Genomic DNA, 13,681 nt, shown 5'->3' with positions numbered 1-13,681 from the left:
CTCACAAACCGCACAACGGTAGTGCTATAGAAAAATCTAGATGCATGTGACCCAGCCCGGACTATTTTAGCAAGGAGTAAATGGGAGCCTATTGTTGCTGAGCGAATTGTCCCCAAAGTACACAGCTTGTTAGAGCAAAAGTGTTCCCTTCCTTTTAGCTAGGTTTCAAAAAATTTGTTAAGCAGACTGAAAATGCTTTATATGTCTATAAATATCCCAAGCCTGTGGCTGATTCCTTGCACTGCGGTTCTCCTGACAGCCTTATTTGAGCATAACTTAGCTGTTCAGCAGACTTTGCATGACAACACGGTCCGGTCTTAATAGTAGCCGAGAGAATGCATTATCGAGACTTTTTTTAGACTGTATAGTCAAAGTCATCCAACTGTTAGTCATCCTGACATGTGCTTCAGAATGCCACACACCCATGAATTTTGCAAAAAAAATGTCACCAGCTCTGTATGACCTAGCCTACCACACATCCAAGTTTCTGATATTTAAAAAAAAAAAAAATCTGCTAATCTTGGTACACATTTAAAGTTTCCCTCCTAATTATAACATATATAAAAGAAGAAAAATCCCGTAAACTCTGCACATTTAGCAAAACGAAGACCTACTCTGAAGTAAATGACTATACCACACCTAAAGTGGAGACCACCCTTTTGGGGGATCAAAGGAAAATGCATTGAAGAAGCCCCACGGAAACTCATCTATTTTACCCTGTGACTACTGATTGGCTTATGGAATCTGAAAACAGATTCCAAGATGCATCTCTCACATTGATCCACACAGTAAAACTGGCTGCGAGTATCTCAAGCGACTGAAGGCACTGCTCTGAGACAGGCTGCATATTTTTTCTTAAATCGAGCTATATGCGATGCATTTTTTTCCTAAGTCACGAAACCACGTGAGGAGAAGCAGTCTTGACTTTCTGCCCTGCTTTACGGAACTAACCGGGGGAAATCTGGGAATAGGAAACAGTGGATGCAGAGAGTCCATTGGGAGGGCTTTCTGGCCTGACTTCCCTTTATCATCTGATTGCTGGTCACTTCTAACCTTCCCAGATGGGACTCATCCAGGTGTGACGCCAGCTCCATCCAGAAAGACTGGCCCAGCTCAACCAGCTAAGAGGACGAAATCTGCTGGATTTCAGAAGTGAACTGGACGAGCAGTTAGCCACGGTACTGGGGCCTCTCTGCACTGTAATCGTCTCCCGGGCTTGAGTGACAGGAAGAAAAAAAAAGCAACAAGTGGCTTCCTATTGTGCACCCCCCCCCCCCCACCTAGGGCTGCTTCTGTCAGGCTTTGGAACGCATTCAGTACATTTGAGGGGAGTGGGGGGGGGGGGGGCAATGTCAAAAGCCTTCCTCCAGAGACAGCTGTGGTAAGTAGGAAGACAGGGAAGGCAGGGACTGAGCCAGGCAAAAGGCCCTCAGAATTACACAATGGTGATTTCCCGGGGAGGAAGCCAGGCTGAGTAACACAGCAGGAATTTGTTAACAACCCCCTTCCCCCACTGCACCCCAGAAAAACAATCAGGCTCCAGATGCTGATAAGAATTCTTTTTATGTTATTCGAATAAAAAATACATTCATACAGAAATATAACAATCTCGCAAAAAACAATTTCAAATAAAATCTTGTAAAACAAAATTTTACAAAAATCTTACAAAGATTCTTTAGATAACAGGGTGCTTCAAAAAAAAAAAGAAATAAAGAAATTTCACTAATAGAAATTTTTTTTTAATTTCAAGCAAAAGTTTCTGCTTGATTGAGGCTCAGTTATCACCTGAACAGAATGGACTGCTTAGTATTAAAGTTACAGGCATTGACACGGACGGCACCCAGCCCCACCCAGTCCAGCAACGTCGATGTGTTTCATAAGCGAGACGCGCCAGCACAAGTTTCCTCTCTCTTCTGTTTACCTTCTTACTTAATGGAATTGCTATGGATAAGCACACAGCAGGGCCAAAAAAGGAGTTTTCCAAAACCCAGCAAATCAAGTGCTAGGATTTTGAATTGCCAAACAAAAGTGCATTTTCCCCTTGAGCAAAATGAAATCAGTTCTGTAGAGAAATGTATTCATCAGGCCAGATACAATAAAACAAAACAAAACAAAAAACAGTTAAGGGAGCTTTAATCATTGCTCATTTCCAGGAAGATCAAACGAAATACCAGCCCAGCCAGACTCATTCTCATATATGTAAAGATCCACACCCAAAAAGCCAAGCAGCTGGATGAAATATCAGAAATATCAGCTGTCTACGCTGTGGTATGCCAAATTCCGGGAAAGTACTCCTTGAAAAAGCTGGAAGAATCTACATGCTGGAAAAAATAGTTTCATCTGCATAAAAAGTATTCTAAAAAACAATCCCTGTGGTCAGCTTACTCTTAGGTTAGATCTTCTAGTAAGGCTGAAAGGAAAATTAAAACCTTTGTGTGTCTGAGTCCAGCTGGTTGGCCAGTATTTTGTTCATGCCCCTTCTAAATGGCCGAAGGTCCCCTATTCCAGGCTTGCCAATCGTGACTAGCAGAATCAGCAGCCTGGAATAGACTCAACGCCAACAATGTCTCCAACAAACTATTAAATTAAAGATAAAGCCTCTATAAAAGTTAGGTTATAGTTTTCAATTTCTTTTAACCTCCTTTATGGCCATTTTGAAATACTTCTTCACAGGCTGTAGAATTTTCTAGCTAAACATTCTAGTTTCTTCTTAAAAAAATATTTATATATTATCTATATATAATATATATATACACACATACATACACATACTATACACACAAATATACATACACAAAAAATTTCATCCACTTTTTCCAAAAACAAAAACAAAAACAAAACAAAAAGCAGTATACGTTCAGTATTACCAACAGATAGCTAGACAGGTACTCAAAACTTGTGCCTTTTGAGCAAGATATTGACATTGGTTTTTCTTGTTTGTTTAATACTTCTGTATCTTTATGTGTGACAATGTTACATAATAAATACAGCCGGTGTGTGTGTGTGTGTGTATGTGTGTGTGGGTGTGTGTGGGTATGTGAGATCTGTACAGTTGTGCAAGGTCTCTTAAAAGAGTCTCATGGTAGCAGAATTAGTTTTCAATTGCCATGTCTATTTTTTCCCCATTTTAACACTGACAGTCAAGTTGTTGGAAATGAACACATGTTGACATGTCAAAGGACTTTTCACCCGTTCGTTTTGTCACTGTGGAGGATCTTAAAGAGGTGTTCTTTTTGTTGTCGTTGTTGTTCTTTGTTTGTTTTGTCCATATTATACATTGATACAGTACAATGCCAGGTGAAAAAAGAGCCTTAATTAAGCATGCGTCACCCATTCCCCTGTATTTGACCCCACAGAAGGGCCAGTTGCATAAGGCACCATTATGAAGGTCAACAGTGCATTAACAGCTAGAAAACCAGAAATAGTCCTCAAGGCATAAATAAGAGACGTAGCTGCGTGAGAAAAAACGGTTTCTAAGCCTAGTGGTTTGATCCACTCTGAGAAAAAAAAGTTTGTGTTCTTAGCCTAATGTGATATTAGACGGGTAATTTCCAGGCCCCTAGCATTTAGACATTTGACAAGTGTCCAATTTCTCCAAAGGGTACCTTAAGATTCTCCAAAAAAAGTAAATTCAAATTCTGAGTCGTTGAAAATACAACCCTACATTGCACAAGATCATTTTGCATGGGGAGTGTTACAAAATAGAAGGATCTGGGGGGGGGGGGGGGGAGACCGTGTCTTGCCAGGCCTAAATGGCTTAAGGAATCATTATTCTACACAAATTAGATCTTATAGCTGCTTATTAATTGGAATCAAGATTGGAGACCCGATTTAAAAATGTTAAACGTTTATAGCTCCCCCAGACCATGCACGACTTGTTTTTTGTATTATAAGGGAAAATGACCACTGCGATTTGTAAATACAGCTTATACAATGGGTTACAAATGAGCTCCATGTAGCCCGTAAAACAAGCTACTTGACACACTGCACATTCTATAGCTGCACCAGACACCAGAAAGTCCTTTCACACAGGAAAGGGGCACAGGGGCTCCCCCTGCCCTTAACACTCGCCACAATGGGTCCTGAGTTCCCGCTCCCACCCTCCATGTTTTTCCATCTTTTTTTTTTTTATTTTAACTTTTATTTTTTTTTTTTTTGTTGTTTTTGTTTATTTTTTTCTAAGGTGCAGACACCCTTCAGGAAATGATTGGTGGTCAACTCATCCCTTGGTATACTCCTCACACACAAAACATTCAAACTGCTTTTTTTTTTCTGTCTCTTGCAGTTATTTGATACCACAAAGGGGGAGAAAAAAAAGTCTGCCTCACCATACAGTCAGTAATAGGTCCTCAACACAATCATCCCACCCACGAACATTCTCAGTGCGCATGCTCACGGCCAAAAGCTTAGAGCCTCTCAGAAGGTTAGGAACCAGTGGTGAGTCCGGGGTCACCCAAACACCATGCACCATGGGTGCTATGCCACTCCTGACATGACTTTTGTAGCCCTCAAAAGACCTTCCAAAGAGAGGACCCTGGAGGTAACTGGATAGGAAGCAAAATGGCATGCTTTGGCTGTTACAGGCATCCCTCCTTCCATGGCCGCCTCTTAGCCTGGAAGCCTCTTTTAGCCTACAGGATTCGTCCCTCTGCTCCTTCAGAGGTGCCTCTTCATGTGCAGGGCCAGGTGGTCAGACCTGGAGAAACACCTGCAAGGGCAAATCAGAAACAAAGCAGTGAGTTTTGTCTCGTGGATTGTGTGGCCCACCAGATACCACAGTCCCTGGACATGGCCTCTGAGTCTTTACCAATACTTTTTAGGGACAGGGAACCCCCAGACAGAGGAATACATATTCAACAAGTCTTCAGTGAACACCCAGGAAGTCCCAGAAGTCCCATGGAGGGTCTACATTTTGAATTTGAAAACTATTGGAACCCATTTTGAAAGCCTTGCCCTAGACCATTTTCTTATAGAAATCTGGCACAGTGCTTCCTAAGAGAGCTAGTCAAGGTGTCAAGAGACTTTTGCAAAAGCCCCAGACTTAAAAGAAATGGCACCAAGTAATGGGAAACTCCTGGCCTTCTTCCCAGGGCCTATTTCACACACCTACTCTGCCCTGGTTCTTCCTCATTCCCATGACCCCACACTTCTTTTTCCTGTGAAGCCTTCATTGACATACCTGTCACAGTGGGAGCATTTAAAAGGCTTGGCACCAGTATGCTTTCGGAAGTGTCTGGTCAACTCATCACTTCTTGCAAAACGCCACTCACAACCTTCCCATGAGCATCTGTAAGGCTTTTCTCCTAGGAAAAAGAGCACACGACAAAGGCACCATTACTTCACTGACAAGATAGGGTAAGGGAGAAGATTGAACAACATATATACCGTGGGGTCCCCTCAGTCTACAGACCTCACCATATGCTTTCATGGCAGGACGGTACCTTTGGCAAGCTAAAGGTCACAAGCATAGGTTTTTTTTCTAACCTAGCCTGAAGGGCTCACTTAGGCTGTTCATTCCAGGTATCCAGGTTTGACAAAGTCATGCTGGCCGAATCAAAGTTACCTCATAACAATGACAATTACTCAGAGTGATGACATACTTGCAGGGTGAGATGTCAGCCCACAGGACCCACAGCCTTGCTGAGGGAGGAGATTTATTGCTTTCTCCATGGAGACGGCCCCCTCCAGCACTATCTGGTTCCTTACTCATTTCCCTGTGGAATGAGTCGTCTGGGACCTTCTACATTTCTACAAAACTGAAATCATGCGTTTCTGAGAAACCTCATTCAGAGGGCTTTTGGATCAGTTTCTAGATGGCAATCAAACGACCAAATTGACATCACTCACTAGCTAAATTATAAGTGTAGAACAGAATAAAATGCTACCCATGAGTGAAAAATGATGCTCAAATCAACCCAAGGCAAAAACCATCTTGCTTGGGGAACACTCATATCCTCTCCTAGCTCTGTGTCTCTTCTGTGCCTGACTTCATCTCTCAAGAATTTGACTCTCCTCTCGGTAAGATATGAGTTTACAATTACTTATCCTCTTATCCTTCCCCTCCTATCCTGGATGTTGTGCTGCCAGTTTCAAATAATCAGAATTTAATCTAAGTAGTAGCACTGTGTTAAGAAAGCCCTTGTTCTATGTGGCTGTATTCACAGTAAATGCCCACTGGCCCAAGACTTTTGCTCACTTTGAGGCTTCAAAATACCACTGTCAACATCAGCAAACTTCAGGCTGCCCAAGGCGCATCTGTCCTGAGCCTGCACTTACATGACAAAGAAAGAGGTGTAACCCAACATAGCAAGATGCATGGGACAATGGGAAATGAGCACCCAGTGGGTGAAGGTTTGGGTATCCATGGAGAATGTGATCTGGCCTCCTGTTTAATCTGAAAGCATGAACCATTCATCTGATTCAAATGTTCAGTCTTTTAAGATTGTACTCTGAACTCCAAAAAACGACCCAATTCCTTGGAGACAAGAATCTAGGAAGTGAGGATTGTCTTGCTTGTGACCACATCCTGGGGGAGCTCTGGCTCCCTCCCAGCGCTGATCAATTGAGGGCGCCCACCAGCAGCTGACCACCCAGGCCCCAAGAGGGGACTGACCTGTGTGAGTGCGCTGATGTGCTTTCAAGTGGGAGCTCTTAGTGTAAACTTTCCTGCAGCCGTTAAAGTGGCACCGATGTACCCGTCTTCTGCCATCTGGGGAGGCGTCGCCATTACCCTTGTCACCAGACTTCCCAGAGGTCCCACTTCGAACCTTCCCGGGTGAGGGCAGGTCTCCTGGCCCACAGCCCCATAGTTGAGAAGATTCCCTGTTCACTTCTGGAGAAGATGGAGGTGTGGAAATGACGGAGGAACTCAGATTTCCTGAATTGACTAAGACTTCACCAATGGGATCAGAGGTAAATTTGGTCGTGGGTGAAAGTTCCTCTGAACTGTCCGAAGACTCACTGCTGACATCAGAGTTCAGGCTATTGGTCTCTAAGTTATAATTAAAGCTGGAGCTGATCAGAGAGTCCTCTGGGGGACTAGAAGAAATCTTCAGTTCTGATTCCTCCTTCTTCTCCCCACGAGCTAGAATGAATTTGGTCCACAGGTCTTCCTGGCTGTCAAATTTTATCTCAGAGGCTGACACATAGCAGGGCTCACTCTGAAGATAGCGTTCCAACTCCAGGCAGGTCTGTGTAAAAGGAACCACAAGAAGGCACGTGACTGTTAAGGCTACTGAAAGTGGAACTGAAAGCACACAGGAATAAAAAAAAAAAAAAAAGAAACATGCAACAAAGGACAAGTAAATTATTTCTGTGTCAGGTATTGTGGGTCACACAGTCTTCTGTAATGTGAATCTATTTCCCCAAGAATTCTAGAGGAAAGCTGTTTCTAGGAATCTGAAGGAAAAGGAGAGGTGAGACCTCTCTTGGTTTCTCCAGTGTTGGACCAATGGTCACAGTGAGTGATGATCACTAAGCCTGTTTTGTTGTTATAGTTACAAGTGTTGACATTTCTAATGACGATCCTGGTAAACCACACAAAGAAAACCAGCCCTACACACATCACTCCCCCTCCCACCAACCCAACAGGTTTAACCAGGTCCTCTGACAGTCTCTAGAACTATGAGCATCAATGAGAGAGTCCTAGCCATCCAAGAGTATTCACACAACAGGACAGAACTATTGCACAGTGTGCAGTGTGGTCTGAAGACCCCCCTTGGGGGGCACAGCTGACAATATAGGGCTGGCTGTAGTCAGAGAACAGACAGCAGATATCTGTCTGTATTCACTTCATGGGCATCGATAAATTTGAAAAGAAACCTCTCATTTTCTGTGTAGCTGGGACCTAAGAGATATACATATACATATGCATGCATATATATATATATATACACACACACAGACACACACACACACACACATATACACATGCATATTTTTAAATGTCATTTCCCAAGTCCAGGACTATGGATACCACCAAACTTTAATGATTTCTTTGCATTGGCCAGAGGGAAACAAGAAACCTTGACAACAGAAGTGAATTCTTCCAGAGTAGCTATCTGCTATTGTAAAGGATGGAAAGGGGAAATTACTCCCTGGCCCTTCTGGGAGTCCCACAATGAACAAGGACTTTATCTCCTGGCCAAGGGTACAACAGTATGAGTCATCACTCCTTTTTCTTTCACGCAATGCCAAAGGAGACTTCCTTTTGAAATTCTGACCTGCAGCCAAATAAGGACCCGGCTCAAATATACATGCAGTGTGCCATAACAGGGTGCCCCTTCCCAGCCCTGCCACCAACCTTTCAAGGAGCTACACACTGCAGAGATCAGCAATCCCCTCTCCCCACCATCTCAAACTTTCTAGCCACTGGAAAAGAAAAACGGTAGGAAAGATTTTAGGATTCAATTATGTAGGCCCTGATTTTTCACTAGCTTTGCCTGCATGCCCATATAAGGCTGTCTGTGCCTCTGTGTATTTTATTCTACAGACAGAAATTTCGGCACTAAACTGCAACAAAAAAATGTTATCAGGGTACAGACCATCTTGAGCACAGGCTACCAGCAAAAGGGCTAATGCTTACTTAACAACGTGCCTTCTATCACAGTGTATACACATCCTAAGTCCCGGCTTCACACAGCAAGCACAAGCAAGCTAAGGAAGAGGGGGTGCCTGTTTTCCCTTTCCCCCCAAAATTCGATGTCTGTTACAGTGTGTACAGTATTAGGAATCGAAGCGGCGATACCTATTATTGATGTTCCAAAGAAATGGCGAACACATTTATGAAGATCTTGTTAAACTTTAATCAACTGGCTAATTTAAAATCTCCAGTATACTGCTGAGCAGTGGGGACCTGATCGAAGCTCTCTGGGAATTTAAAAGGCTCTGAAGGGGACCAGGAGCCAACTCTGGCTAGTTGCCCAAATCCCAAATGCCTAAAGGAAACTACTAAGATCAATTTCAATCACGTCCCAGGGAGCAGCTTCTTTGAGGAGGAAAAATGGAGAGGGGGAGAGAAAGGCAGAGAGGATTGTGAACAATTAAGCCGGCATGTGGAGGTTTCAGCCAACACTTCGCTTTTCCTGCGTTTTAAAGCCTGGGAGGTTGTGAAACCGACGGAATTTATTTGATCTGCTAATTCACTTGGAGAAAAAAAACCAAAAAACAAAAAAAACCCAGAAGCGTAGAGAGTCGGCCACAGAATCATCGTTTTTAAAGACAATGATAAAAGTGAGATTTTTTTTTTTTTTTTTTTTTTTTTTTTTTTTTTTTTTTTGCCACTCACAGAATCCTATGACTTAGAAGGGGTAGGGGGTGTTTCTTTTATTCCGGTTGCCCCAAATTCTAGTTCCACTAAAATGCCGGAATTAGAGATTTTTCTTGCCCAAAGTAAGACCCGAAGCAACTAGGAATGGACTCATTGTCATATGACTGACAAGTCACTTGTGTGCAAACAGCACCCCCCCACACACACACACCCGCCGCGCAGTCAACAAGAAAAGCAGGTAAGAAAAACAAGGCAGGCATACGTGAATGATAAGAAATTATCCAGACGGAAAAGAAACTGCAAATGGCCTTGAGTTCAAAAAGAACTACTGAGTCCCGCGAGCAAAATATTAAGACTTTTATATTTGGGACATACAAATATCAAAACAAAACCAAAATCCTTAAATCAAATCTTTTGGCAGCCAAGGCAAGCTCGTTCATATGACAGGGTCCAGCTGTGGAGTTTGGAGCTGGTACAAGCCCCAAACTTGTGCCAAGGGCTCAGGTCTGGATCGGTCAGAAGAATTTGGGGTCCCCCCACCCAGGTGTATGCTGCTCGTAAGCTCGGAATTAGCAAAACACGGGAAAAAAATGAAGAAATAAAAACGTAGTGGGAAGGAGAGCTCGCCTTCACACAAATGACAACTCTACTCCTCGCTCCCGAAGGCTTGCTCTACAGTGCCTTCATCATTCCAGGCAGCAGAAGGACATCTTAAGACCATTATTTTATATTTTTAATTAGGCAAATGCTAATCATCATAAAAAAGATGCACTTCCAAGCACACACCATCTTGCCTGCTCCTCCGCGCGACTCCCTCCTCGGCGCACTGGGCAGGTAAAAAAAAAAAAAAAAATCCGTATTTACCTGTTGCCAATATTCCTCCAGGGACGGCAGAGCCGAGAAGTAGCCCGTTTCGTGCACAATCTGTAGTTCCTGGAAGATGCTACACATTGGGAGCACATCCATGTCGGGTTGGAAAAGACAGTCCCCGCTGTCGGGAAAACAGGGAGGTGAACGATCAGGAGTCGGAGCAGAAACTGTTCCCGGGAGCGCAGGTGAAAGTTTCATGCAAACTGGATGGCGCTGCAATCGGACGCCGGGTCCGGACCCTCCCGCAGCCCGCAGCGCGCCGAGCCCACGCAATATTTGCAAACAGCGGACTGACTGCAAGCGTAACCCCTGCAAAACTTCCCTATTCAAAGCTCCGCTGCCAGCCTCCCCCCTCCTCCCCCGCTTGGCTCCCCCCTTCTCCCCCCACGTGACGAGCTTGGAGCTCCGCCCCACAGGGTACCCAATCCTGCCGCTCCTGTACCGGGGGCTGCGCGACGATGATGTCAGCTCGCACCAATCGCTGGTGCGGACACACAGCGGCCCCGCCTGGCGTGACCGAGCCTCTTCATTAAAGGCCTCCTTATTGGTGCAATTCGAACTCGGCCTGCGCTGATTGGAAAGACGGCTCACAGGCTATTTTTAGCAGGGTATATAAGGCGAGGGCTACGGCGCACCGAAGGAGTCGGCGCTGGGAGGTGCACAGCCTAACGTTGCAGAAGTGCGGCCGGAGCGGCCGAAGCTGGGGGAGCCTAGCCGGGCAACCGGGCATCTGTCCCCGTCCCCGCCGCCCGGCTGCCTGGTTGCACCTTCTGATCCGGTCACCCGGACCGTCACTCCCCCCCAAAAAAAACCAAAGGAGCAGACATTCCCGATCCCCCTCATTTCCTCCCGCTGGGTTCCCCAGTTCCCGGATCCTTCCCTGACCCTCCATTCTCCTTGGTCCCTTGATTTCTCTCTTTGTTCGGAGTCCCCTCCATACTCAGAGATGCAGAGGTGCCCCGGGGTGGGCGCAAACGTGCCCGCAGGTTTCCCTGTGGCGATGGGACAATAAGACCGAACAGCAGGGGTACTTGATACTCCAGAGTCACTGTGTGGTAGTTTCTGTCTCGATCCCTAGGATGGAGGATGACAGGCGCCTGAGACCAAAATACCCCAACTTCCTACGCAGGGAGAGAGGGGAGCATCTCAAAAGCACCCTACCTGACCAGTGTGTCAGATACACTCAGTTCTCAGGAATGAATTTTACCTACTCAAAAGTTGGAAATGTAGCTTTTAAGATCGCATCCGTGACCTGGCGCCATGGCCACCCAGTACTTGGAAACCTGGACATTCACAGCTAAAAACCCCCCTTTTTCTTGATGCACAGTTTTAATTCAGAGAAGATGCAGATTTTGCTGCTAATAGAGTATAAATCTGTTTATCTCGTAGAAGGCAGTCTCGGAGATGTCTCACCAAGGTTAACAGGCTTTCCTATGGATGTGTAAACAATTTAAATTAGGTTGAAGATGACAATTTTTTTTCATACAAATTATTTACCAAAGCACACCATGATACTCATCTAAAAAGAAAAAAAAAAAGAGCAACTAAAATTTTTGAATAAAAATCCAATTATAACAACTTCGAATATAATTTTTTAATGAATAGTATCCTTTTAAAAGTTGTCAAATATGTAAAATAAGTTGAGGGGAGTTTTGCTGTTTAATTTACGAAGTCTAGAAGAGATGCATGTACCAGAACTATAGGCTTGTCAGGTTCGTAGGCAGGCATATGTATGGGGGCAAAGATGGGAAAAGTTATCTTACGTGCCTACTGTATGGAAGAGATGGAGGTGACCATGGGCCTTCATCCCATTTACCCTAGTGACAAAGAGGCAGGCCTGTCCCTTACTGGTTTATGTGCTGGGATTCTGATCCTCTGAAGGGAATGGAAATGGCTTTAGGATAGATACACATGCGTAGGTTGAACCAACTTCCCAGGGTGGCCCTTATATGGGCAAGAGCTTAATAATTAGCAGCAAGCATGTGACTTTGGAATTAACCAAGAAAGCAAGAATGAGATCAAACCTGTGACTGAAAGCCAGCGCCACAGAACACATGGTAAAGGATTCAGGTGAAGGTAGAAGGCTTTGACTAAGTTAGGGCCTTAACAAACCTGGAGGAGGCTGTGATTTCTTAGGAGTGTCATAATGAAGATATTGAAACTTTCCTTGTTGGATAGAGAATTAGTCATCATTTTAATACATTCCCTTACATTCCCATAGAATGTAGTAGTAGTAGTAGTAGTAGAAGAAGAAGAAGAAGAAGAAGAAGAAGAAGAAGAAGAAGAAGAAGAAGAAGAAGAAATTTCCCAGTCTCTTAAAAGCACTGCCAGTTAAACAGATTTGTATAGTTTATTTTTACAAGAGTGAATTTAATTGGACATAATAGAGATACAATCAAAACTGTGATTTTCAGAAAAAAAAATTAATTAGTGTAAGAGTAGAGTACATTCATACTGAATCCTAAGTAGAATAAACTCTATGACTTCCTGATGCACCCGTTAGGCATTCAGCATGGATTATTCATATCCTGTGACGAGCCAGGTACACAGAAATTTACAAAGCAAGCAAAAGTCCATGTCATAGACGGGGTAAGGGGCAGGGCTCCAAAGATGTTTTGAAAGAAAGGCATTTGCACTCCTGAGCATTTGACAACTGAGGGGAAAATTGTCTTGGCTTTGTATGTAAGAAAGATTATCCATATGATCTGAGTAATATAGAAATGCAGACACTGTTTGATTTAAATATAAGTCACAATCACAGAGACTTTGAGAGGGGGAAGTATGGAATGGAAGAAAACTATGACCTTTAAACTCCTTGTCTGTTCTATAGGTTTGACCTCAGTCAGTGTGCCTAAAGAAGAGGAAAGGTTTAACTTGGCCTGATGGAAATGCCCCCTAGAATCTCTGCAGTGGTTTGGTTTTTGTTTTTTGGATTTTGGGGGTTTGTTTGTTTGTTTGTTTTTTGGGGTTTTATTTAAAGACAGGGTTTCTCTGTGTAGCTCTGGCTGTCCTGGAACTCACTCTGTAGACCAGGCTGACCTCAAACTCAGAAATCTGCCTGCCTCTGCCTCCCAAGTGCTGGGATTATCAGTTTGAGAGAGCAAGCAGGGGTGGGGGGTGGGGGTAGGGGGTACTGTAAGTGCAAGGTTTGTCTGGACTACTGAGGGGATTGGAGATCAGTCTAGCTAATATGATGAGACTGTTGCAAAAGTCTTAAACAATGAAAAAGGAGAGAGCAGAGGGGGTGGGGAGGGGAAAGGGGAGGGGGAGGGGGAGAGGGGAGAGTAGGTAAGAATAGAGCCACTGATGAGTGCTTACCCAGGAATCACAAGGCCCAAAGTTCAATCCCCAAACCAATGTATAAGGGATTCTTGACTGTGGCTGCCTTTGTTTAGTGGTGACCCTGGGTATCTGGTTTTGTGCTCCATTTCCCAATTCCTGCTTACCTACTGTGGCCTGAGGCAGGGTGGGAAGCAGAGACAGACTGCTAAGGGCTGGAGGGTATATCTCAGATCTGATATTACGTCAGCACCCGGCAGGTGG

General features: G+C 44.2%; 1 protein-coding gene across 1 annotated transcript; it reads right to left on the bottom strand.

Annotated features, from left to right (window-relative positions):
• Positions 1-1,547: 1,547 nt before the first annotated feature.
• Klf6 (Kruppel like factor 6) lies at positions 1,548-10,480 on the bottom strand. The gene is made up of 4 exons (XM_021180784.1): positions 10,133-10,480; positions 6,614-7,190; positions 5,180-5,303; positions 1,548-4,708 (listed from the first exon to the last, which is right to left on the bottom strand). The coding sequence occupies exons 1-4, from the start codon at positions 10,334-10,336 to the stop codon at positions 4,657-4,659; spliced, it is 957 nt and encodes a 318-aa protein (XP_021036443.1). The 5' UTR covers positions 10,337-10,480; the 3' UTR covers positions 1,548-4,656.
• Between the last annotated feature and the right edge of the window lie 3,201 nt (positions 10,481-13,681).

This window comes from Mus caroli, chromosome 13, assembly GCF_900094665.2.
Source record: "Mus caroli chromosome 13, CAROLI_EIJ_v1.1, whole genome shotgun sequence".
Classification (NCBI taxonomy): Eukaryota; Metazoa; Chordata; class Mammalia; order Rodentia; family Muridae; genus Mus; species Mus caroli.
The sequence above is the reverse complement of the archived record's forward strand: the minus strand, read 5'-3'. Positions and strand labels throughout refer to the sequence as shown.

What these genes read in the sequence shown, in the direction of transcription:
- Klf6 (XM_021180784.1), bottom strand. Translation starts at nt 10,336, where the DNA reads ATGAAACTTTCACCTGCGCTCCCGGGAACAGTTTCTGCTCCGACTCCT. An exon ending in ACATCAGCGCACTCACACAG is followed by an intron (nt 5,304 to 6,613) that starts GTCAGTCCCCTC and finishes TCTTTTTCCTAG; the next exon opens with GAGAAAAGCCTTACAGATGC. An exon ending in AAATGCTCCCACTGTGACAG is followed by an intron (nt 4,709 to 5,179) that starts GTATGTCAATGA and finishes TTGCCCTTGCAG; the next exon opens with GTGTTTCTCCAGGTCTGACC.